The sequence below is a fragment of the Pezoporus occidentalis genome, unplaced genomic scaffold (assembly GCF_034315485.1).
Source record: "Pezoporus occidentalis ecotype Australia unplaced genomic scaffold, CSIRO_AGI_Poc_V1 ctg4, whole genome shotgun sequence".
NCBI lineage: Eukaryota > Metazoa > Chordata > Aves > Psittaciformes > Psittacidae > Pezoporus > Pezoporus occidentalis.
In genome coordinates, this window is record NW_026915724.1 from 8,801,589 (window position 1) to 8,828,089 (window position 26,501).

At 41.7% G+C, this 26,501-nt stretch overlaps 1 protein-coding gene and 1 long non-coding RNA gene across 2 annotated transcripts; one reads left to right on the forward strand and one right to left on the reverse strand.

Moving 5' to 3' along the window:
* The first annotated feature begins 818 nt into the window (after window positions 1-818).
* LOC134171287 (epidermal retinol dehydrogenase 2-like) lies at window positions 819-12,311 on the forward strand. The gene is made up of 7 exons (XM_062633354.1): window positions 819-929; window positions 3,672-4,015; window positions 7,142-7,273; window positions 8,321-8,420; window positions 9,568-9,712; window positions 10,299-10,424; window positions 10,978-12,311. The coding sequence occupies exons 2-7, from the start codon at window positions 3,695-3,697 to the stop codon at window positions 11,069-11,071; spliced, it is 918 nt and encodes a 305-aa protein (XP_062489338.1). The 5' UTR covers window positions 819-929; window positions 3,672-3,694; the 3' UTR covers window positions 11,072-12,311.
* A 4,640-nt stretch (window positions 12,312-16,951) lies between these two features.
* On the reverse strand, window positions 16,952-26,260 carry LOC134171288 (uncharacterized). Its single transcript, XR_009967578.1, has 2 exons — window positions 18,877-26,260; window positions 16,952-18,117 (listed from the first exon to the last, which is right to left on the reverse strand). It is a non-coding gene; the product is annotated as an uncharacterized LOC134171288 (long non-coding RNA).
* Between the last annotated feature and the right edge of the window lie 241 nt (window positions 26,261-26,501).

The window sequence follows — 26,501 nt, forward strand, 5'->3', positions numbered from 1 at the left end:
ACCTTTGACTATACTAGTATTCTTGACTATAGGTAGAACACATTTTACAAGCCCAAGTCTCCTTCACACCCTGGAAAGGGTACCACCCTGGAAGGGCCACGTTCACCCCAGTGAAACCCTTTCCGTGCAGCATGGCTTCACATGGCCAGGTTATCTCATCATACCCAAAGCATACCCTCGGGTGCAGATCTTACACAGAACAAGCACGCAAAGCATAGCGGCTTGTTTACACGGGCTTCCCTAAATCCCATGCTTCCCAAAGCTCAGTACTGCCAAACCGGTTCCTCCAGATTTCCTCCGAGGCCGCCGCGTGCCCTATCCTCACTCTGGCACCGTTCCAGCTGCCACACACGTCTTTCTGAGCTCCTCGCCGCACAGTAAGGATCGTTCCTGCACCAGCCCCGCAATACCCATCTAGCCCAGCCACACGAAACCCGCCTGCTCCCAGCGATCATCTCTCCAACAGAGACTCTTCTCTTCAAGATCGAAAGCACGTTAAAAATGGTGCTATCTTTAAAGTGGAGAGAGCTGCCCGATAACCCCCGCCCAACACGCTGCTTCGTCCTTGAGCCCTGAGCCCTTCCCCCGGCCTTAGCCTCAGCGAGGAGCCAAGGGGCCCCGTAAGCCCCGAGCGCCGCCCCAGACAGCAGCTCCCCTTCCCAACGCCGGCCCGAACAGCGGCAGCGGAGCTCCAGCTCGGCTTCCCGGCGCCGGCAGCGCATCGCCCTTTCTCTCCGCCCCGCCCCCGGGCTTCCGGTCAGCCCCACGCCGGGGCGGGCAGGCGGCATAAAGGCCGGCCCGTCCTCCCCGCCCGGTATCCGTGGTGGTGCTTGCTTCCTCCTGCTGCAGCCTCTCGGTCGCCGCGGGGCTGCTAGCGCCGCGCCGGGCAGGTGGGGTGCCCTCTGTGTCCTTCAGCTCCACAGGCAGAGGTACCCGCGGCTGTCCCGGTGCTGGGAAGGTGGGGAGCGTGGGTCCCGGGGGTGAGAGAAGGTGGTGAGCGGGTCACCGCTGCTCAGAGCTGCCCGTGCGGTTTGGGGCTTGGTGGTGTCAGTGCGGTTAGCAGAGGAGAGTAGGGCTGCCCTGTGGCTTGCGGGTGGTCAGGAGGGTATCGTGGCACAGGACCAGTATGGTTCTGGGGAGACCCAGCCCTAGAGACGCAATGAGTAAATTCATGCTTGCCAAACTCCACTCAGATGACTGGGTGAGCAACCTTTAATCCCTTTGGGTAGTAGAAGTGTTTTGTGGTTCAGGTGCCAGCCCTAATGCTGCCCTTGTGTTTCCTGAGCACTTGGGAGTCTGCAAGAGCCTCTCGGCTGTAAACATTAGCACACCTACCAGCAAGTCTGTGCTGGCAAAGTTATTTGTGCTTGGAAAGAAATCTGTGTGATAAGCTATTGTAAATCCTCTGATGCTTCACTACAATATAAAAACGCTCCATACTTATGTCTGTTTGGGTGTAGCATATTAAAAAACAATACATGGTATCAGAAGGGATCTGAGATCTTTATTTGTGCTGATGGTACCCTTGGTTAATTCACCTGTAAACAGATCCCCGCTTGCTCCAGTTGAGGAGCCAAAATCAGCCTTGGCTAATGTAATTGCCTATGGATATGCTTGGTTACAGTAGCTGTGTAATTAGCAGTGCTAATGCAGTGAGAATGGAGGACACTTGGCCCAGTCAAAGCTGGGCTGGCAAGAGATGTGTCAGTGGGAATTAAGCATCTCATTGAAGGATGCGGAGTTGGTGATCTAACAGAAAGTCCCCTGTGGTCTGTATGCCTAAACCAATTCTATTTCTCTAAAAGAAAGTCGGTACTTCCCTAAGATTTAATCAGCCTCTGCCCTGTGCAAACCTAATTCATTATTATTTTGCTTAATAAATTGCTAACCCAAGTTCTAAACTGGGTTTAGGTCAAATTGTGTATTATGCTTTGAAGGTAATTGCTGCCCTTAGTTTTCCGTAGGGATTAACTACAACATTCTTATCTATTTCAGAGATACCAGTCTGCTTTCAGAGTGTGTTGAGTCAGTGTAATCAAGTTAAATTCAGCAACTACTTATTTATTGCTTCTGTTTTAGGTCCAGCAAAGAACTCTATTTCCAAAGACTTGCAGGTTTCTTGATGCACATGAAATTTAGTAACACTTTTCCTGTACAGCTCTGGTTTTGTTTATATCTGTAGCAGCTCTATGTGAGCTTACTGCAGGAAATGTCAATGTTGGCTCTAGAAAAATATTCCTGTGCTGATTTGATGTTTCTTCCATTTCTTACTGGTGTTACTGCCTCTGCACGCATTTTGTCCCTTTTAAAAAGGGAACAAAAAAAAACCCTTATCCTGTGGCTTCTCTTCAGAAAGAACTTGTTTCCCTACCCGCTAAGGTTTGATGAATGCTTTTCTGTTATTGGAATGTTTTTGTTATGTCCTAATGCTTCTGACAAGAAAACTCTCTGAAGTAATTTGCTGTGTTTCAGCAGAAGCCTGTCCCTTTTCAGGTCTTTCCTTGCTTCCTATGTATAAAGCCAGAGACTCATGATAACACCTGTATGTCCACATGCTGAATTTCATGAACTTTGCTCAGAATAGCAGAGATCTAAGTAACTTATCTCTTTGGTACCTGTCAAACATGATTACCTATACACATAGATAGTGTTAACTAAGAGATGTGTTCAACCTGGGAATGAAGTGCTAAAGGTTGAAGTCTACGTCCCAGTGTGCTCTACATTTAGCTGAGAAGGAAGATATTAATCCATAGTTAAACCACAGTTAGTCAACAATTAAAACATGCTTTAACCATAGCATTCATATACTGGGAAATAAATAGCATTCTTTCAAGGACTTAAATTCCTGCTTTGTGTAAGCATTACTGACGAGTACAGATTTTGAAGTTAACGCATACCTGAGATTCAAGCCCATGACATTTGCTTAATGCAGGAAGGTGAAGAGAAGAAACTCTATAGGTTTGCAGTGTGTCCCTAAACAAAAAACTATTCAGTTTTAAAAGTAGGCTCTCCTTCATAATAGTAGTACTGGTAGTTTGTAAGCAAATAGTGACAGCTAGGTGTGGTTTGGAGGTTTTTAAGCATATTGTATTCTGAAGCTTCCTATGCTGGTAGTTTGTCAGCAGGGTTGAGGCTGTGACTTGGTCTGCATATGATTTCTTAATTACAAGGAGTGCCTACAAAGTAAAAATGTCATAGTTCTAAAAGGAGAAATTTTTCCTGACCTGAAGAACTAGCCTGTGAGCTCTAAAGTTGTTTGATCAAGCTGTAAGGTTTGATTTGTAATTGCCATGAATTTCTGCTTAAGATGTTCAGGGTGTAGCCATCGCTTTTTTGAGTTCACATTCTGACAGAGCAGAGATGTAAACCCATGACATTAGGAGTAGGGAATTGCTGAAGCAGATGAGGACAGGTGTCTTCTGCCTCTGCCAAATGTTAAATCAACTGTATGCTGTGTTCTGGAGGGCAGCTGAAGCAACCTGGTGATGATACAGGAAGGACAAATGTGTCTGATGTGCAGATACAAACCTATATAGCTTTTTGAAGCAACGCTCAGAAGCAGGCTACAGGAAAATATGTAGAATGGATCTGAAAATGCATTTTGAAATACTGATGTTTCTTTTTTTTCTCATTAAGGCTTAACCTGTCTGAAAAACATTTTCTTTTACCAGGTATCTGAAGAAATATTCTCAAGATGAACTTCTTCCTGGAAACACTCAAAGTCACTGGACTACTTGTCTATTACTTGCTGGAGTCACTAGTGTTCTCGATTGTGCCTAAACGGAAGAAGAGTGTTAGTGGTGAAATAGTATTAATAACAGGAGCAGGAAGTGGCATTGGGAGACTCTTATCCTTAAAGTTTGCCAACCTTGGAGCCACAGTGGTTCTCTGGGACATTAATCAAGAGGGGCTTAAGGAGACAAGTAAACTGGTCAAAGAAAATGGAGTGGTGAGAGTGCACTCCTATGTCTGTGATTGTAGCAACAGGCAGGATGTCTACAGGGTAGCTGATCAGGTAAGCATCATTTGTGGCTTTGACGCTATTGTAAGGTGAGTGCATGCACATATGTATGGTAAGTTTTGGTGACTTCAAAGCAAGAGATTAAAGTGGATTGATTCAGAATGTACTTCACATGCTACTTTTTTCAATAATACTGGTTTTTAGAGTTGACTTGTGTACGTCTGCTCCTTTAAAAAGGGCTGGTTCTCTTTTTCAGTAGCTCATTTCAACTGAGCAGCTTCTCATTCATTCAATTACTGAGCAAGATCTTACTGGTGAAGTGCAGAAAATCGGTTTATTGAAGCTAAAGCAGTGTTTAAAGTGCTGGCAGGCTTTTTACCAAAAGTAAACCCTAAAGACCATACATTGTAAAAAGGATTAACTGCTTTGGCAGTTTTCAGATAGCTCCATGGCTGTGAATAGATGCTTGCAGGCCCACTTTATCAGCATTAATAAATGTATCCAGAAGTCTTACGTATTTCATACTTTCCTTTCTGAAGAGCTTTGTAAATATAGCACGTGGTTAAATATTTTGGGCAGACAAGTAGAACTGCCAGAAGCTAAAATTGCTTAACGGTTTCCATTATAACAACCTGTCTTCATTTGCTTAACATGTTGCTAATCTTAACTGCTGGACTGGGAGACTTCCACAGTGAGTGTTTGCCTGAGGATGAATTCTTAAAAAAACAATAAAGATTCAGCTGTCTTCAGGAACATCTGTTGGCTGCGGTGGTGTTCCTCTTTTGGTGCTGCATAAGAAGCTTTAGCCTTCTGCATTTTTATATCTGCAAAAATGACTAGAACAAACTTCCTGATAAGAGGAGCTTGTGCATGACTTAAAGCTTGTTCGAGGGTGATGCTGTTGGTTTTGTAATGCTGGTCACCCTTGGTCCCCTGTGCAGCCTCATTATGCTGCCTGAGTTGCACAGCTGCTGTCCCTGTGGAGCAGTTGCACATGTCTCACCACAGCCCTGCAACTGTGCTTCCTGCTCAGCTGGAAGCAGTGGAGGAGGAGGGAGTATTCCAGTGTGAAGGACACTGGAATGAAGAAGGTAGAAAATAACCTTCAGTTTTCAGGACTCAAGGGCTAGCCATTCTGTCCCATGGAGGAAAGTAACAGCAGAGCCATTCTAGCCAAACAGAAGAGGGTGTAGCAGAGTATGTAATACAGATTTGGGATGACAAAACCAGAGGTAGACAGGAGCCTAGCACAAGAAGTGGTAAGAGGGTCTCAGTGCATGATTCCTCACTTAAAATCTTCTGTCAGCAGTTCATTAACAGCTAATCTGCTAATAATCCTCCTGCTGAGCCACATAGAAGAAAAGACCCTACTATGGTTATTTCAGAAATGTCATGCCCTACTGACAACTGATGTAGAATCATACTGACAACTTTCCTATCTCAGTTGACAACAAGACTCTAGTATTGGTGCTTGGTGCCACTGTTCACTTAATGCAGTGCAGTAGACTTTGGATCATAGTGTTCAGTGTTGGGCTTTGCAAGATGAGGCAGCATGGTTCCAGGTTTTGTTCCCCCCGCCCTGTGATTCAGCTTCACACAAAGATTTGGAGTTTTGCAAGACTATAGTGAACTAAATTCATGCACACAGGGCAGGATATGGTTGAAAACTTTGTGCCTATTAAAACAATCTCAAAGCCAATACAAAATGTATGTATACCTTAAATACCTGCTTCTGGTACTTTGTGAGCCACACAGAGACCTGGAAATAGCCACTCCACTAGGAAGAAAACCAAAAAGCTCTGCACATGGTGGTGTCCTTGTTCCTTTCCTGTACCACCAGGATGAACGACAGCTTTTGGCTGTCAGGAAACTTAATTATAATATCCTTGTTCCAGAAGTACCCAACCCCAAAAGGAATGTGGCCTTCTTTGACCTACTCCTCCCTCCCTTGACTTCAGCTGAACTTTTAAGAATCTAGAGCTTTGAAAGAGGGAGTAACTCTATGGGTATTTTGATCCTGCTACTTTTGAAGAACCAGAAGTCTTTTCCTCATTATGTTGCAAAATGACATCTGGGTTCACATTTACTTCCAGGATCCCCTGCATATTATCTCTTTTGCTTATCCTTTGTCTTTTCTGCTTAGTCAAGATGACAGCTTGCAGCCAGTTTTCCTTTTTTCTCAGAATGCTTTCCTTTGCAGAGGAGCAACAGTAGAAGCATGCTTCCTGGTGGTATTTTGCGCTGCCTATAGAACACCCGGTGCTTTCTTCCACCTCTTCTAGGCAGTTTGGAGGGGTTTGTGGTTCTTAGAAAGCTGTTTTGGGATGGTCTTTGGGAACTGTGGTAACTGCTCACTACTAAACTTCAATATAAATGCAGAAACAAACAAGAAATAGTGTTTGTACCTCAAAAAGATGTTTAATAAGATCAGCTGGAACATACTTTCCTGCACTGCACAAATGGGGAGGTTTAGAGCTTTGGCAAGCTCACCTCTTCCAGCAGTTAGGGGAAAGGCTCAGTAAAGGTCTCCTAGACTTTGCCTCAAAGCAGAGTGGGGAAGCCTGGGCTGAGTGTCTTGACAATCAGCAAAAGACTCGAGTACTGTGCAAGCTGGCTTCAGCCTTCAAGTTGTATGGCAGCACTTTTTCTGTGCTCAAGTTGCTCTGTGGAAAACATAAGAGGGTTTGAATATAATGCAAGGAACCTCCCAAGTGAACGTTTAGATATTGGAGCCCTCATGTATATTTGATGTACCTCATCCTGGTGAATTTGCATGAGGATCTATGTACTGTGCCTCACCGTGTGGCATAAGAATGGCCTTGTGAGCAGGATTGCCTGTTGGTTTTAAGATGGTTCACTATATCGAAATACTTGTGTTAATTAAACTCTCTGCAGTAGAAACTTGTCTGGAACAGTCACAGCAAGAAGCAGAGCTGCTGAAAGCAGAAGCCTATGTGGAGCTGTTGGGCTTCATACCTCCAAACTAATCCCAGTTGTGAGCTCGGCTCTAGAAAGACGTCGGGTGGGAACATGCAAGAACCTGAGATGTTTGGATCTGTAACAAGCATAAGAAGTTCAAGTTGATACATGTTATGTTTCTGTTTGTTATGTTTTCATATGTAAAACTTAGAAGGCATATTTTGTATTTATTGCATTATATCTCGAGGCTTTTTGTTTTAGGTTAAAAAAGAAGTTGGCGATGTTAGCATTGTAGTCAACAATGCTGGTGTTGTAACTGGGAAGAGATTTATTGATTCTCCAGATTCACTTGTGGAAAAAACTATGGAAGTGAACATAATGGCACACTTCTGGGTAATACCTGTACTTTGCATATACGTGCTAAGACATTGGTTAAACATGTTTTCAGTGTTAATTTTGCCTTTTGGAATTGAGAGAAATATGAAAGGATATATAGATCCTTGTAACTTCATTCAGAAATGATACGAGAAATTACTTTCTATGGAAGTCTGTAAAATAAGAGTGGAAGAACAGATCCTTTGGGAACTTCTGGGGTATGTAGATAGAAGCAAAACTGTTTCATATTTAGAAATGCTCTTAAGATTGAAGTTTACCATTTGCTGAATTCTGAAGCTGGTCATAATCTCAAAATTAATAGTTATAATCTCAAAATCAATTGACATGAAGGAGGCTCAGCCTAAAAGTTGCTGCTCTCTGCTAACAGAGAAGTGTTCAGTTCTGCTTGTGTTCTAGTTGCTTTGTGGTTATAATAGTTTCAGCAAGAAATACCACATGTTCAGACAATGCTCTTAAGTGGGGCTTTTGTCCAAAATGAGTAACTTAATGTGCTTTTTCTTCCAGGGAAGGCAGGTCATCTATATGGTGTTCCTATCATAAATAATTGCAAAGGAGATATTAGAACATAGAATCAGAGAATAGTTAGGGTTGGAAAGGACCTTAAGATCATCTAGAATTAAGATTATCTAGAACATGCTTCAGTTTCTTCATAAATAAATTTAATCACAAAGATTAAATGAATTTAATAGAAGGAAAAAGTGAAACTCAGAGTTTTGCCATTTTACAAAATTCACAGTGAACACTTAATTCTCATTTGAAGCATTGCAGTGCTGAGCTTTAGGCTGAAAGAAACTTAACAACTAGCTGAAGCTGTATGTTTAGCTTTCAGCAAGCTACATCTGTCTGTGGTGTTGAGGACAAACTGGTACTGGTGGGGCCTGGGAAGTCCCAGCTTTGTAGCTGAAGGTCGGAGTTCAAACAACAAACTCCTTCCCCCTTATTTAAACTGTAGGGCGAATTTCTTTATAAACAACACCTTCAGAATATTATAGCACGTATCTTACTTAGTAACATATTTCATTGCAACTCTGACTTCTGTTGCAGACTTACAAAGCCTTCCTCCCAGCAATGATAGCCTCTAACCACGGACACTTGGTTAGTATTGCAAGTTCAGCGGGACTGACTGGAGTCAATCTTCTTTCAGGTGCTGTATTAAAGCTGTTTTTCACCTAGAAAATTAGTCTGATTTAAACTCTACAATCAGTACTCATGAAAATAAATGCTGATTTTGAGTTTCTGTGTCTGTGTACAGGTCAAGTAAATGGTCACACTTTCAAACTAGCTGACCTTAAGCAGACCATTCCTTTCAAATGAGTTTTCACTCACAGTGCTGTGAAATAGGGTTTTCTGCCAAGGCAGTTAGAGGATCTAGGAGCCATGTAGAGCTTTGGAAACCAAGAACTTCAGTGGTACTAAAATTAACCCACAGGTATTTGGTAGGGAAGAGGCCATTTGGTGGTTTGGTTTTGGCAAGTATGTTCCCAAGCTAAGCAGAGCCCTGTACGGGCTTCCCTGATTCAGAGAGCTACTAAAATCCAGGTGTGGTGCAGAGGTGTGATATCTCATTTTGCATTCTCTGTCTCAGCCATTCATTCAAGACAGCCCACACAACGATGGAAAGAAAGTGTTGAGATTAGGGCAAACTCAGAAGGCATTTTGAAAAATGTATGCAAAGGGGGAGGAAAATGAAATAAGGTGACATAGCAGTAAAACAAGTGTAGCTTCCAGGCATTGATAAGACAAATTGAGTTTCGAGCTGAAACCACATTAGAGTCTTGAAAGCTTGAGTTTGATGCAAGAAGCTAGTGCATGAATTCAAAGATAAGGTCTGGTATGAAAAGGTCATTTCATTTGCTATTGTTCAGTAGAGAATGGAAAGGTGATTTGCTGGGATGTGGTGAGAAACCCTTTGTCTGCCAGTCTAGAAACAAGTTAACTCAGGAAGGGGAAAGTAAAGGAGTGAGTCACATCAAAGGCAAATTTCATTTGTAACTTAAACCTGAAAACAGTTGCTACTCTGTTGTAAAGTATTTTATTATTGGACGGTAATTTCCTGCAGGTACTGTGTATATATAATTTCTGTAGTAAAGTGTAGTAAAGTTGATACTGTTAAAAAACAAACGCCAATCTGTGGTGAGATAGTTTACTTGCTAGAACATAGTTTTGTCCCAGTTCTCTGTTATGTTACAGCTCCTGTGTGTGTATTCAGTGGCAGGACTTACTGAACCTGTTTAGTAAAGTTTAATTAGTAGATTAAAATGTTTAACTGCAATGTTTTGTTTATTTTACAGATTACTGCGCAAGTAAATTTGCAGCTGTTGGTTTTGCAGAGTCGGTTAATCTAGAGATGAGAAGACTGGGAAAGACTGGTGTTAAAACCACAATTGTGTGCCCTTACTTCATAAACACAGGGATGTTTGATGGCTGTAGCACTAAGTGAGTAAACTTGTGTGAGGTTTTTAATGCAACTTGCATGATTAGTATTTTGCATACTCCTATTTCCTTATGAAATTCATGATCTAGGCTTTTCTCTGCTTGTGTTATTTTTAGGGCCTCAGGTGGGTGTTAACAGTGCTTATCCAGTGAGTGGGCAACCCAAATGGCAAAGCCCTTGGTACTTTGATATTCATGTAAGCTGAAATGTGAAACTTAGTTGGTGTCCTTTCCTCTGCAGAAGCCAAATGCTCCAGCTGCCCTCTCTGTTTTCTAAACCCCCATTCGCCTCCTGAAATCAGTGGCATAGCTTTGCTAGAATGTTTGTATAACGACAGAATTTGAGGAGCTGAATAAAAGCCTGTTGTGTCTTAATATGAGGACTGCTTGTGTTACGAGAAATCATGCAAGGGGAAAGTAACAGTGGCCACTCACTCTCTACCGTAATGAAGGTTCTATTGTTCATAGGATTTCTGGTATTTATTTCTTCTTTTAGTTGACTAGCTGCAAAATTGAGACTTTTTGAGTAAAAAATTTGCTTTCTGAATCCAAAGCAATTTGTTACAGTAAGAAATGCCTTCTCTTCCAGGTGGCCACATGTGCTTCCCAATCTGGAGCCTGAGTATGTGGCTGAGAAGATAATCACCGCTGTTCGGCGGGACCAAGAAATATTGCTGCTACCGCGTGTTCTTTATTTCTTTTTTGCTTTGAAAAAGTAAGTTATGCCTCTCCTTCTTTCCCTCTCTTCTGCCCAGGTCTGTTTCAGCTATGTGCTTGACTAAAAGTGCCAACCAGGCTTCCACTTGGACAGAACTTAATGAAAATTCACACCAGTGTTTCTGGAGTTCTCTCTTTTTTTTTTTAACTCATCTCTAGGGGTTCACTCTACCCTTGGACCACAGAACAGTGACAGGAATGTCTGACTTTGACCTGCTGACTCCATTTGCTGTAGTTTTACTGTGGGCTGTAGAGGCTAGGCCTGCTTCTTAGTAACTGCATATCTGGTGTCTTGCTCTAGCATTAGGGCACTTCTGACTGGTGCAAGCCAGACTGGGGAATTGATCTGCCTAATAACTCAGGCTGCCAAGGGAGTGTAAGGGATATTTTGAGAGGACCAGTGGTAGTATATTCTAGAGAGAATACTGTCTTTGCTAGTATTTGCCAGGTAAAACTAATTCTGTGATAAAAATGCAGAACTCTACTAATGTCTGTTCTGGTTTGTTTATTTGCTAATGTTCTTTCTTCTTTTCAACTTCCCTGTCTTACAGCATCCTACCAGTGAAAGCTTCTGTTCTCCTTATGGAATATTTTGGAACCCTCCATGTCATGGATAGCTTCAAAGGTCGAGCAAAGAAGGACTGAAAAAGCACAAGATTCAGAGACCAGCAGCTCTAAAGTGGACCTTGCTGAAGGTGGTGGTGGTAGGAAAGAACTGTTTCTCTAGCAGCTGTGAACTGAAGGAGCCTCACCTCTCATTAGTAACAGGTTTTAAGAAAATTGCTTTTTAGTTGGCTCTTAATCAATAGCTTTCACTCAAACTATTCATTTTTAATCCAGTGAAATGTTTTCTTTTCACCTTATTGTGAAAATACATTAACTGAAATTAGTCCTTTCAGTTATGTCTGCTGTAATGCCTTAAACATGATCCTGCATCACAGACTAATACTTGGCACTTCTGTGGGAGAAGGGACTGAGAAACCACATGTATTTGGCAGGGAGCCAGGAAAGCCTCTTGTGGACCTGACTTCTCACTATCATTCACTGAACCGTGAGGAGGGGCAGTACTGCTGGTGCTGTTGCCATTAGCTGGTAAGCTGAGAAATTCAGGAGCTTCCTGAAACAACAGATTTGAATTTATACAAATGGAAGCTTTGTGAAATGAAAATATGTTCTGTGTTGGTGCAGAAACAGAAACATATCAATTTTTGGAGGTGGTGATCTTGGGACTCACAGAGGGATTGCTGTGAAGTCCTAACAAGAAGATGGTACATGAAGTGGCAGAGCATCTCAGTTGTGACAGCATCATGTCTGACAGCATGAAGTACAATGCGGCTCCTACAAAGGAATCCTTGGTTTCATGACCATTGTTTGAAACTTCAAATAGTCTCTAAAAAAAATGACTGGGTTCCAAATTTGACTGGGGTGGCTGCATTGGTTTGACAGTTGCTGATTCAAAGACAGTACAGAACATGGTATTTTGTCACCTGTTGTTTCTTTTCCATGTGAGTTCATGTTCCTGTGGTAGCAGAAATCTTACTATCCTGTAATGCTTCAAAGCACAGAGAATGTAATTTTTCTTGTCACTAACTTGATCCTCTGAGTAAAACTGGGAAGGAAAACAACAACAAAAAAGTAGCAGCTGAGATACAGGCTCTATTATTATTTACTTTATGGATTTGGAAATCATACCCCAGAGCAATAGGCAGCTGCTTGGAAACTGGTCTTCATGGTGATCTGATCTCATCTGAGGAAGGAACCAAGCAGATTCCTCTTTTCTGGTAACTTTCCTGGGGCAGTTGATGCTCACCTGTGTGGACTGTGTGCCTCAGTAAGCAGCTGTCCAAAACCATAAGCCTTCTAAAATAAATCTTTTAACAAAATAGCTTCTCTGACTGAGTTCTTCTTCCCTGTGACAGTCCGGTTTGGATTCACAGCTATCAGATATTCTAGTGGAATGCAGAACTACTGTGTCTCTGGTGAGACTTATGAGGATCACTGAAGTTTCAAAAGGTGGGGGAGCATTACAGGCAGTGGCTTTTGTCCACTCACTGTGTAACACCCTTTCTCTGTAATCCTAGGTATCTCCGTCTTAACAGATTTTTTTTCTGTTTGCCAAAGCCACCAAGCTCACATTCTGATGTTACGAAGATAGCATATACCTGAGGAAAATAGCTTTGTCTGGGGCAGAAAAGTAGAAAACTCCTTCACACCTTCTTCACTTGCCCTCAGCAATATTCACACTAGGAATAAGAATGTTCTCATGCTTGGGACACAGATGGATGAAAAAGGTATGACAAAGGCAAAGGCTGTGTGCCAAGGTGCCTTGCAGTGTTGGGTCTGCTGGGTACTTACTGCTTGATCAAAACAAACCTTGATTATTGGTACAGCTCTGTTGAGAGATGTCACCCTTATCAAAGGTGGTGTGTCTTGAGGTCCAGTGGCAGCATTCCTGGCTGTGGCACAGAAAGAAGAATTAACAGAGCCAGAACATGAGCAGCAGCTACAGCACTATTGGCAGATGCCTCCAATAGCAAAAAGAGGTTTTGTCTGTTGGCACCATAAACTTTATGCCATGAAGGTGCCATGATTTAGGCTGTGAAACCTAGGTGATGGCACAGTCTACCTGGGGAGGAATCAAGTCCATGAGACCTGATGAAATCCATCCACAGCTCCTGAAGGAGCTGGCAAATGAAGCTGCTAAGCCACTGTCCATCATATTTGAAAAATCATGGCAGTCAGGTGAAGTTCCTGACGACTGGAAAAAGGGAAATATAACCCCCATTTTCAAGAAGGGGAAAATGGATGACCCAGGGAACTAGAGAGCAGTCAGTCTCACCTCTGTGCCTGGCAAAATCTTGGAGCAGATTCTCCTGGAAGGCATGCTAAGGCACATGAAAAACAACAAGGTGCTTGGTGACAGCCAGCATGGCTTCACTAAGGGGAAATCCTGCCTGACCAATTTGGTGGCCTTCTATGATGGGGCTACAGAACTGATGGACAGGGGCAGAGCAGCTGATGTCATCTACCTGGACTTGTGTAAAGCGTTCGACACTGTCCCACACGACATCCTTGTCTCTAAATTGGAGAGACATCAATTTGATGGATGGACCACTCGGTGGATAAAGAACTGGCTGGATGGCAGCACACAAAAAGTTGTGGTCAATGGCTCAATGTCCGGCTGGAGACCAGTAACGAGTGGTGTCCCTCAGGGATTGGTGTTGGGAGCGGTCTTGTTCAACATCTTTGTTGGTGACATGGACAGTGGGATTGAGTGCGCCCTCAGCAAGTTTGCCGATGACACCAAGCTGTGTGGTTCGGTTGATATGCTGGAGGGAAGGAATGCCATCCAGAGGGACCTTGACATGCTTGTGAGGTGGGCTGATGCCAACCTCATGAAGTTTAACCATGACAAGTGCAAGGTCCTACACCTGGGTTGGAGCAATCCCAGGCACAGCTACAGGTTGGGCAGAGAAGAGATTCAGAGCAGCCCTGCAGAGAAGAACTTGGGGGTGTTGGTTGATGAGAAAATGAACATGAGCCGGCTTCAGTGTGCGCTTGCAGCCCAGAAAGCCAACCATATCCTGGGCTGCATCAAAAGGAGCGTGACCAGCAGGTCGAAGGAGGTGATCCTGCCCCTCTACTCTGCTCTCGTGAGACCTCACCTGGAGTATTGTGTGCAGTTCTGGTGTCCTCAACATAAAAAGGACATGGAACTGTTGGAACAAGTCCAGAGAAGGGCCACGAGGATGATCAGGGGACTGGAGCACCTCCTGTATGAAGACAGGCTGAGAAAGTTGGGTCTGTTCAGCCTGGAGAAGAGAAGGCTGCGTGGAGACCTCATAGCAGCCTTCCAGTATCTGAAGGGGACCTATAGGGAAGCTGGGGAGAGACTCTTCATTAGGGACTGTAGTGATAGGACAAGGGGTAATGGGTTAAAACTTAAACAGGGGAAGTTTAGGTTGAATATAAGGAAGAAGTTCTTTCCTGTGAGGGTGGTGAGGCACTGGAATGGGTTGCCCAAGGAAGTTGTGAATGCTGCATCCCTGGCAGTGTTCAAGGCCAGGTTGGACAGAGCCTTGGGTGACATGGTTTAGTGTGAGGTGTCCCTGCCCATGGCAGGGGGGTTGGAACTAGATGATCTTAAGGTCCTTTCCAGTCCTAACTGTTCTATGATTCTATATATCCAAACATACATACATATATACTTCAATTATATGAAGTATAATATTAAAGTTTTGTTTGGAATCTGCCTGTAACATTTACATTCCTACATGTAAACAAACAGAGCTTTTGTGGTGCCTAATGAAAGTCTCCGTTTGTTAAAGCTTCATGCCCACGTACTCCATGAAGTCTGTTTTAGAAGGCATACTTTGCCACAAGACTGATCTCCAGAATTCATACATTTTCACACCAATAGATCTATTAATTTTTAAACTCTAAACCAAATACAACGTAAACGAAGAATGACTTGAGGTGAGGAAGGGACTCAGAAGAGGCGGTAGCTACAATAGACTCTTTCAGAGACTATTTGAGATTAGAGAGTGCTAAAAGGTTGTGTTTGGTCCCAGTGGGGAACTAACTACCCTTCTTATTCTTTCCCTGTTGCATAAGCAAGCAAGAAGCTTTGACTTTGTTGGGATGCATTGACAATATCTATTAATCAGGGGCGGAAACTTTCATCAACCAAATATTCATGCACTGCATCAGTAATGACTTACTAGCACTTCAAGATTTCTGGAAATTCCTTGGCTGTCATCCTATTACCACTCCCAAGTTGGACTATAAGGAGACTTGGATGGAAAATATTAAAAACCTTTTATTTTGTCTGTAGAGAAAGGACTGCTATAAACTGATGGATGTTATGTTAGAGCTTTTTAAATACTACCAAGATGGATTGATTGAGAAGGGAATAAGAAATCTAATAAAAGAAGTAAGATCCCTCTTAACAAAAGCAATGGGAAAATCTGATGGGAAAAAAAAATACTACCTGTAAACCTACATACACATATGTTATGCTTAACTTTATTTTACAGTTAATAGAATGGTAAATAGTTGACTTCACTAGTCTGAGAATTCCAGCACTAAAATGGCTGATAGTTTGAAAATGAATTGAGAAAGATCAATTCATTGGTCTTTGTGATTTCGTATTTGCCTAAAAACCGGCAAATCACAGACAGTACAATGCTGACAATACTTGTTTGGCTCTAAGAAAGATTTGTGTGTGTTGTCATGAAACTGAGCACACAGCAGTGGCTTTCCACTGAGGTTGGAATGTTATTAAGAGTACAAAATATTAATGTCACTTAGAGATGTATGTGTACCCTTGCATTTGTTTTTCTGTAAATATTTGGATATCTGCATTCTGCAAGTGGTGATGTTCTGGAACCTCAAATATCATTAAGTCCAATGTCTGCTATTCCAGACAATGGAATATTGTTTAATATGAAAGATGTGGGATGTTAATGAAAAAATATGTGAAGGAATGCCTTTGAGTAAACATCGTATCTGTTTCTCAAACAACATGCTTATCATAAGACTAATTTGAAGGCTTATTGAGAGACAGTAAGCATGAGCAAACCTGGCATGCTGGTTCTTTCCAGTGTTAACAAAGACTTGGAGATGATCTCACAATGGCTGCTTGCTTGTCAGCAGGAGTGGTTGGTGCTACTGTCGCTGAGAACAGGCAGCTGCCTTACACACTAAACTTTGACTGTTGAAGAAGGTACTGATATTGAAAGAAATAGCCAAAAAGACCCATTGAGCACATTAATTAGAAATTACTGTGGTAACTAGCATTGATTTGTAACTCACAAATAGTCTCTGTTTGTAAGGACATTTAGACTCACTTGACAGTGACAATAGGTTCTCCATGTTTTTCTCCCTAGCAGCTGGTTGTACATCTGCACTCCCATAGAGATGTAGAGCCTGGCAAAGTTTTCCATGTTGTTTTTAGTTTTAGTTCTGTCTTTCTCCACTATTATCAGTCCAGAAAACAGTCATTTGAAACAGCAAGATTTCAGAATATTTTTGTAAATCACATTTCCTTTCAGGAACAATCTGGTTGGAAATACTCCATTACTTTCCATGCCACCAGCTGGAAAACAGTGAAATGTCCATGCTCAGTATTTCTCCAGTTACACTGTACATTAGCTATTCACTGATTGGTTTTCTGTTTAAGAAAGCTTTACAGCCCCATCATGAACACACAGTTGCACAGGGAAGCTTTTTATTAAACAAGATCTCAACAGGGATTGTTGAAGTCACGCTAAAATCTGTGCAACCACCTCTAATTGCAGCGAGTCTAGATGTGCAAGCAGGAAAATTCTCCCAGCTAGGCAGAAGAAGACAATTTTATTGCTAGTCTGCCTTGACAGCTCATGGTTGCTTGAGGAAACTGAGCCAAGCTATCGCTTTTAGCATTGCAGCAGGTGATTCACCAGCAGCTGAATCATCCCTGTCCAAGGTTAGTACATCCAAAACCCAGGGAGGAGGGGCAGCTGGGAAAAGGAAACACAACAAATCTTCCTCCACTAATTCATGCCATCTGGGAGTGACAGCCCATAGGCCTGCAGCTTTATTTGCAAAATATTGTTTACAGTTTTTATTACAAAGTCCATAGGGAAAAAGACTTAATTTTATTTAACAGCTCATCATCATTACACAAACTGTTGTTCTGGATTCAGCTTCAGAAAACAGGAAGCAGTACTCATAAGATTGGTTTGTCAGGCTGGTTTTTGCAGACTTTTGTTGTTAAAGGAACAATTAGATGGGAAAATTGGAACTGAACTCACTGTCATGCAACTGGAGTCTTTCAGTGTTAGAGGTCTTTCTGGTGAGCCACAGAGGATATGAGCTGTCGCAGAGTCTTGACTCACCACTTTGTTTGGTGGCAGCCCAGGCTTACACAGGAGGTCTCTTGACCTAAATGTTCAAAACTGAACAGAAGGACAGCAGTCACAAATGGTTATCTGTGAGCAGATGCCATGTGGTGCCTGTAGCTCACATGTTCCAGTCCTTGCACAATCACTTCGCTAAAGTGTGAAATTGCATAAGACCAGTCATTAACCCTACAGAAGCTGTTCCTGCTGGGTTTGCAGATCTGATGAGCTAGTGAAAGATCCAGCAGGTGTGAGACCTGGCAGAAGGTTGAAGATGAGACTGTCTTAAGCAAGGGGATGGGGTAAAGGCAGCAGGGTCTATGCCATCTGACAATGGTGAGCTGTTAGCTACAATTTAACAAACCTCACAACATTCCGTTTACTGATTTCACATACTACTTAAAAGAAAAACAAAAAAAACCAAATCAGTAATATTTAGTTGCTTTCTGTCTCCTGAAACCAACAATTAAAGACCAAACTTTGCAAGATAAAAGTACACAGTGGATTATTCATTAACCCATAGTGAAGGAAAAGCAAATTCACAGGCTGTGTAATGCTTTAGAACACTTGGCTACATTCAAAATATGTCTCGAAAAACACTTTGATCTGTAGTTTCCATGGAGAAGGATCATCTACTGTACTTCCACTCTGACCATGCAGTGTGGGTTCAAAACAGTTCCTACTGTCAAGGGTGGGGGTGAAAGGAGTGGACACACTTGTCTTCTCAATGGAAAGGTAAACTTTGGCTTCACCTCAGGACAAGAAAACTGGATTAGAACTAGGCTCCAGGTTCCCAGATTAGCTCAGTTTCTATGAAGGAAGCATGAGTGAAGGCAAAATATTCCCGTATCTTGCCGCTCCTTTTCCTCAAACTTTCCCAGACAGAAGGAGTCAGGAATTTAGCATATGGTGCAAGTTCTTAAGGTATAAAAACATTACAAATGTGATAGGAACAGTTAAAGGTGAGGATTTGAGATGTAACAAGTGGTTGGGCATTTCCATACTATGAGTATGGCCTGAGACATAACCAGGGGGCCAAGAATCACAAGGAAGACACACTGCCTAAAATCACAGCTTGCAATTCTGATAGCTTCATCTAAAACTCACAATGCTTGAGCCTGTTATATATTTATTTTAAGGCAGATTTTACACTGGCAATAAAGCCCCTCTTCTAGAGGATTTTTTTGCTTTTAGGTAAAAACATAGTTGCATTATTAAATACTAAAATCTGCAAATACTCTTCAAGTATTCTTTTTCTTCCATTCTGTTTCCGCTTGCTTGAATTATCCTCACAAATGATACCTAGCTTAATAATATCCAAATAGTTTACACAGGTCTCAGAGAAACGGGGGAGGAATGTTTGCTCCTAGTTTTGAGAGCTAAAATGTGATTTCTTCTCCAGAGGGAAAACATGCCCATGACCATACACATGCAGTGAACACTGACATGTAAATGCCTTCATAGATATGTGCTGGTTTCCTCTCTGGTGGTGGTGTGTGGCTTTTTGTTTGATTTTTAGGGGAATGAGGCCTAGAATTTTGAACAATGAAACCATTGGTATAAGTTTACCTGGAAAAATACCTGTCTTCATAGTAGGATTAGAGATGGCCTCTCCAGAGGAGCCATTATAGTTGTGATCCTTGCATCACTTTTTTTTAGCACAGCTGGCAGAATGTGATTTGTGTGAGGAATCTGACAGTTGTTTTTCTCTTCTGGTTAATAAAATCAAAGGTGTCCTTGATAGCAGGGCAAAAATCAGGGAGGACATAAGGAGCAATGAGCTACTGCCTGATGTCTTTTTTGATTTTATCTCAAGAATTAGGTTTTGTAGTACCTGAGGAAGAAGTTTCTGAGGATATGATCTGGCTTCTTGGTAACAGAAAAAAAAAAATACTTTGGCTTCCTATTACTGTCTTTACTGAATCTAAATACCTTTTAACTCTGCTGAGTTGCCAGAGGCTGTGGGCTCTTTATTTCAATGTTTATATATGAAGCAAATCTTCACCCATGCTGCTTGCTTCACCCCCAGATTAAGTTGTTAGGAGCAGATAACACACCTGCTAGTAAGCAGGATGTCACACCTGGGTCTCTTTCAAACAGCTTTGATTCTGTTCAGCAGAGAGAGAACATTTCACAAGGTTATCCTCATTTACAGCAACTTGTGACATTCTGAGGTTCATTCAAAAGAAGAATGTCTAAACTCCTTGATGCAAACAATGTGTTTTCTTACTTGTAACTGGTATTTGAGAGTTTAAGAGTTTCCCATCCATCTCACAGAAGTAATCTTATTCCCCCCAGTCACCCAGAAGGGTTCAACACTGAAGCTCAGTCTTTACAGTCTGCTAACAGGTTCTCTCACATCCATCAGTGAAACTAATGAGCATTCACATGTGTGTAAGTTGCCAGCTCACATCTTTAGGAGAGGTTGTGTGGATGCTTCTCCATGAATCAAGGCTAGTTTATGGATGCAATGACTGAAATATCTTCATTGGGTTATATTAGTGGATAACACTGTTAGAAGAAATACAAGAGAAATAAAAATATAGTGAGGTTATCGAAGGAAAACTACTTGGTGGTGTTTCATTTATTTTGTAAGTGTCCAGAATTTTTTAAGAAAGTGCTCTTAGGAGTCTTTTTTCCTGTTGTCAGAGTTGCCGAACTTTAAAAATAATCAAATTGAAACAAAATATGCTTCTAATTTTAAGAGAACCAAATCAAAACTCCTTTTTAACTAAAACCATGTGATTAGGAAGGAAACAAATATTGTTTCAGCTTCAGAAACCAGGAAATGATGGCTCAGTCTAAGGAATATGTGTATTAAGAAACATAAAATTAACTTGGCAAGCAAATACCCAAATGCTACTGTTTCAAAATAAAACTATTTTCTAACTCACTTTGCTAACAAAACTCTTATTCCAGAGGCTGAAGTGGTGGCATCTAATATTGGTTTGCCTGATTATTTTGCATAACATCAAGAAAAACTTATTAAACCCTACCTAAGAAAATAGAGTAGTCAGCACATGCTGGGGAATGAATGCAGAAGCGATGGGTTAGGGTGGGATCATGGGCAGTGAAAGTAGATGCCTTACTCTAATAAAATCCACACTAAGGACCCACCTTCATAATACGATGTAGAACTGTCATTCTGGCAGCCTAGTAAGCTGTGTTTAGCACTCAGAGAGTGCTGCCTACCCAGAAAGAGCAGGACATACTAGACAATAGCTGTAATGTAAATAAGGGGAATATAAACAAAGTCTTCTCCGATATCTCTTAAAGAAATCTGATCTTTATGCAGGTCAAGAGCTCGAGGTAAGGAGTGGAAAGCTATAACCTCTTTTTTTTTCTTTTTTTTCCTTTGACCAAGTCATTTTGAGGTCATTTGGATAAATACTGCAGGAGTCAGTGTTATCTGCAAGCTGCCTGACAAAGACTCCGTGTCAGACAAAATCCAAAGCACATGATCTGTAATGTCTCATCCAAGACCCATTGTGACAGCATATCCCAAATCCCAAACATCTTTCAGTAGGGAAAGTGATACAGGGAGGCAAATTCTGGCAGAAAAATTTCCATTCTTATGGTGCAATCATCTCTCTTTGGAGAAGTCACACTCAATTATAAAAAGCACCCAACTTTTGTGGTTCTCAGTCTTGATGGATAGAGATGACTTACTGTCCAGAAATGTTGAAATCTGTATTGAATATGGGCTTTTGAAAGAAGAACTCTGCATATGCCAAAGCATTCAGTATCCACAAAAGGGTTTATGCATGTGAATTTAACACAGTGAATGGCTCCTCTTGTTAGAAACTCCAGACATTAACTGTGAGGCTAGAAACAGAGTCCCAGGATGCTTTCTGGGGCTGTGAGAATTTCCTATTCCAGCCCCTTCAGGACACCTTATTATTTATGAAATGAAAAGCAGTGAAGGGGGCATCCAAAATAGCTCATCTTTCTTTTGGCTTCAACATTTTTGAGTTTCAGGGATGGTTGTGTAGCACAACATGAATCCCTTCTTTCAAAATCTGGAGAAGCAGCAGCACTGCAGTAAGCACACTGCTGTACTCCTAGGGAGCTGCCCTTTTTCTGCCTTGAAACTTCCCAGTGCCACTGGCTTCACTCCTTCCACTCCAAAACACAGCAGCTTAGTAAAGCACCAAACTATACTGCACTAATAAATTTATTGGGAAAGTAGTTGATTTGGCTCCATCTAGTTCAATGAAAAGCAGTTTATTAAGTGAATTCACTTACCTAAATTTGCTGAATATGTTCTTGTAATACCACATGTCGAATGTCCCTTTTAAAGCTTGTGCAAGAACATCTGTGGACCTCCTGTGTCAGAAACACCTCATCAAAAGTATTAATCCTTCACTGAGCAGAAAATATTATTTCACTTGGGTTAGTGCAGAATTTAGCAATGTAAAAGTTGGACTAGAAATAAATCACAAGGGAAAACATGCACATAAAATAATTCTCTGTAAGTGAATAGCAGTTCTAGACCTGATAAAGGATGCAAAAACCCCCATAAATGAATCCATTAACATTTTAAATTAGCAAATTGCTCTGATTTTAGAAAGTGTCAGTTTCTTGCTGCTTTACAGAGGCAAACTGGCAGCAATAATCAGCAACAACTGACCTCGTGAGCACATTTACATATGACCAGCGTGCATTTCCAGACCTGTATAAAAATCAAGCATATCAGTACCCATTTGGGTCAAACTGAGCATGAGGTTTCCCTGACGCAAGGAGCAGCTGGCTCTTTGCAAACATCCAGCTTTACAGCAGCCTTTCCGGCAGGCTGATATCCTGCAGCTGCCAACTGGAGGAGTCCTAGAGAGATACTGATGCTCTCTGCCAACTCCTGGCTGGCAATTTTTCTACACTGCAGAAAACCAAAGCACTTTGTGAACTCTTCTTGTCCCACAGCGACTCTAAAAGAGCTGAGGTGTTAAAGTATTTATTAACATAATTGATTCTCAGGGTTTTGAACATTAAAATTTAAAGGGCAGAAACCTGATAACTGCTTTTAATGCACAGGTAGGTAAAACCTATCAGTGAGCCTTTTCAGTTTTTTTCTACTCCTCATCCATGTGGGCTTGCAGCACTTAATTGCAGTGTGATCATATCTGGTACTAAAATGACTGGCACACTGTCAAGAAGACTATTTAAACTGCCCAGTTGGAGATGCTAGGAAATTGTGACTCCTTCTAGGTTTTATCTGTCTGCCATTTCATACAATACAGCAGAGACTAAGTAATCTGGGAGGTTCCTGGAGCAAGTGGAAAATAACTTCCTGACACAGCTGGTGAGGGAGCCAACTAGGGAAGGTGCCCCCTGAACCTGTTGTTAGTGAACAGAGAACAAATTGTGGGTGATGTGATGGCTGGAGGCTGCCTTGGGCACAGTAATCACAAAATGAGTTTTCAATTCTCAGAGAAGTAAGGAGGGGGGTAAGCAGAACTGCTGCCTTGGACAAAGCTAGTGAAGGGTCTAGAGCACAAGCTGGATGAGGGAGCTGGGGCTGTTTAGGCTGGAGAAGAGGGGTCTCAGGGGAAACCTCATCACTAGCTACAACTACGTGAAAGGAGATTGCAGCAAAGTGGGGTTTAGTCTTTTCACCAAAGTTAACAAACAATAGAACAAGTGGAAACAGGCTCAAATTGAACCAGAGGAGGTTTATATTGGACAAAAGTTTCCTCACCAAAAGGGTTCTCAAGCACTGACAGGATGCCCAGGGCAGTGGTTGAGTCCCCAGCCCGGTAAGCATTTTAAAGAGGTGTAGATGCAGCACTTAGGGACAGTTTAGTGGTGGACTTGGCAGTGCTAGGTTAGTGGATGGACTAAATCTCACAAGGTCCTTCCCAACCTAAACTATTTGATAATTCTAAGAATCACAGCCTTTGTGTACTCACAGCTTTGAATACCCAAGTCTCTTTTTCAAGCACAGAAAAGACTTGCTTGACCTGTGATAGCAGCTGTGGCTTCAGCATTTGCTCCCTGTCTTTTGCTGCTCTCTCAGACACTCTACATGATCCCATCCAGCCCAGGGGTAGGAGTGTGGCTGCAGCTACACCTTGAGGTGCCCAGCGTCTAGCTGGGCCTAAAAGCAACTTTTTTTCCTATTGCTGCTTTTCTATTTTGTAGCTGGACACACTCTCCAGGCTGAAGCGGTGCACCAGCTCCACTGTGAGGATCAGAAAGAGGCACCAGCTGGAGGGGGAGGAACAAGGAACTTGGAATGGCAGTTGCTGAAGGGATGCACTGAAAATATGACCATCAAGTAATATGGCACACCGAAAATAAGTTTGCTTTTAGTAGACTTTACAATCATTCCCCAGGGCTAAAGGAGTGAAATGCTTATTCCATAAATCCCCAAAAGGCCAAGGTGTGGACAAAGACCTGGTCCATCAGCACTGCTGGCTCCAAAGTGCAAAAAGTGCAAAGCAGAACATGAAGCACCAGGGGCTTTTGATATCAAAGTGTTTGGCATCCACAGACTCTAAATGTCTGAACACAGAGACAACCAATAGGCCCTTAAGGATCTAATTTTAAATCCTAGAGTCAAAGTGGTCCTTCCACCTTATATAGATAGGACCAGCCCAGGATCTTAAACTGTCATCTTTAACTTATTTAAGGAACTGCTTTTCTTTAGCTGTCAAGTAGAATACTAAACCACAGCATTTCTTAGACCATAAGTAACATCTGTGCAAATCCATCCACCACTAGGAGACCTAGAGGCAAAGAACTGACGACTGATATTGCAGGATACGGCAAATTCATAGCACACATCCTGCTTTAGGATCTCTCCTCTATCTTCAATCCATCCTGATCACTTCAACAATTGTTCGCAACTCCAGAACCAAGGACTGCTCAGGGTTCCACGTTTCATGGCAAGAAAAATTTTTTAGATGTGACAAAGAAATATTACCAACAGGCTGTCTCTGTGCAAACAGACTGCAATCTTTTATCATCAGTGAAAAATGTTTAGATTCTTTAGGCTTAAGTGTTTGTAAGCTTGAACTGATTTCTGCTCTTAGTCTAGCTTTGTCTTAGAGCTGTGAATTGCTTTTAGTATATTCAGCGGGTGTCTCTTTCTAACTTGGACATTATCTTTTTTCCTCATTATACATCACCTAATTCATATTAAAGTTCTTCTCCCATTTTGACAGACACTAATTCAATTTTGTTGCATTCATATGAAATAAAAATCTGACCCCTGACCTATACAGTTCCCTAACTGTATAGTTTGCAGGTACTTAACATTATCTACCACTCATATTCAACAGCTTTTACTGAAAAGCAGTTAATGTTTTCTCTTCATCCCTTCCAGTAACAGTAAATCTAGAAAAAGGGTTGCTTTTTAAAAAGTTTTGTTGATTTGTTACTATTTTAAATCTAGAGATCCATAGCACATGTGAAATGTTGTTTTGCAATGACTGAGAAGGGGTTATTCTTATTTTACAGGGCAATGGACAACATTAATATTCCCTGGCACAAAGGACAGGTTTTGTGCCAGGAAACTGTCACATGAAGTATTAAACAGAACATAAACACGGCATAGTGAAGGTGCTGAAGTACAGGAATTTAAGAGCATCTTTCCAAAAGAAAAGGCTGAATTAGGAAACCTTTAAGAGAAAAAATACAAAGCATATTGGAGAACATGTGAATTTAAAATACTGAGTGGTGAGAGATAAACATAAAGGACTGTCAGGCAAAGCTGCATGCATTTCTGTTCCACTGAGGATGTTAGACACAAGATAAACCCTTTGTTAGACGAGAATGAAACACACAATAGAGAAAAAGCTAAAACAGAAGACAATTATCTGTGGTAATGTCTGCTGTAAAAGGCTAAAATGTTTTCCAGGTAAAATAAGAGTTTGGCATTGACAGAAAATGTTAGTTACACAGCAGCTTCTAAACACTGCCCATAGCTTGTATCCACTAATGTGACCCAGAATAAATACGAAAGGAGGCAAAATGTTTTTGAAACTGTTTGAAAATGAAAGCAACGTTAAAGGAAACAGCAGGGATTGAGCAATTTTCGTTTTTGTTTCAAGTCTGTGTTCTGCCAAAATCACTTAAATATCAGGAAGTATGCAGTGCACAGCTGTTTATCAAAGTAAAATAGGTAAAGAGGTAGCCCAAGGGTAGGTAGACTTTTAAGAGAGCAGTAATTCATCAGCAATTAATGTTTGAGTTAAAAAAAAAACAACAAAACAACCCAAGCAACAACAGCAGGTTGTGGAACAACCTCTAGACAGGTTCAAGTTAGGGCTGGGGCTCCAGACAGAATCTATTCAAACTAAATGTTGCAAATAAACATGGAGGTTGTGAATATGACTAATCCTTTGTGGTATAAAGTACACGGAAGTTAATGCAAATACCACTATTTACTTAGAAGTGGAAAAACCCTAGATATGGAAAACGATTCTCAAAATTAATTTTAAAAGAATCTTCTTAGGGAAAAATAGATGTGTGCCTTTCTTCATTGACAATGAGGATTATTAGCTTGGGGAAAAAAAAAAAAAAAAAAGAAAAGAACCCACAACAAAAGAAATCTGTCCAGCTGACAGAAGAGCCATGCCATCCAATTTCTCTGATTTTGTCAGATATTATATAATAGATTAAGGAACTGCTCCCATAGACAGCACTGGGAGAAAGCATTTCATACTAAATGGCTCTCATGCCAGTCCTCGTAAGAGATTTGCTAGGGAAGGAACTAGTAACAAGAACTAGACCATCTGCCACATTACTTCAGCATCAGAAAGGCAGGAAACATTTCGTAGCTCTCAGCCCAACTTTAGTGTTATTTTTATTGTTCCTTCAGTGCCACAGCTGTGTACAGGCTAACAACAAATGGCAGGTTGCTGCTCAAGGAGCCAACAGCCTGAATTACAGACAACGTACCACCATAAAACAAAGGAGACTGGAAAGCTCTTTTGAGAAAGGGCTATCAGAACTTCAAGGCACTGTAATAGGTTGCCCAGGGAGGTTGTGAATGCTCCATCCCTGGCAGTGTTCAAGGCCAGGCTGGATGAGGCCTTGGGTGATATGGTTTAGCGTAAGGTGTCCCTGCCTACAGCAGGGGGTTGGAACTAGATGATCTTAAGGTCCTTTCCAACCCTAACGATTCTATGATTCTAACTTAAGAGATGTTTTCATTAGCTGCCTAATTAGCAGTTTATGTAGATACACAGGTA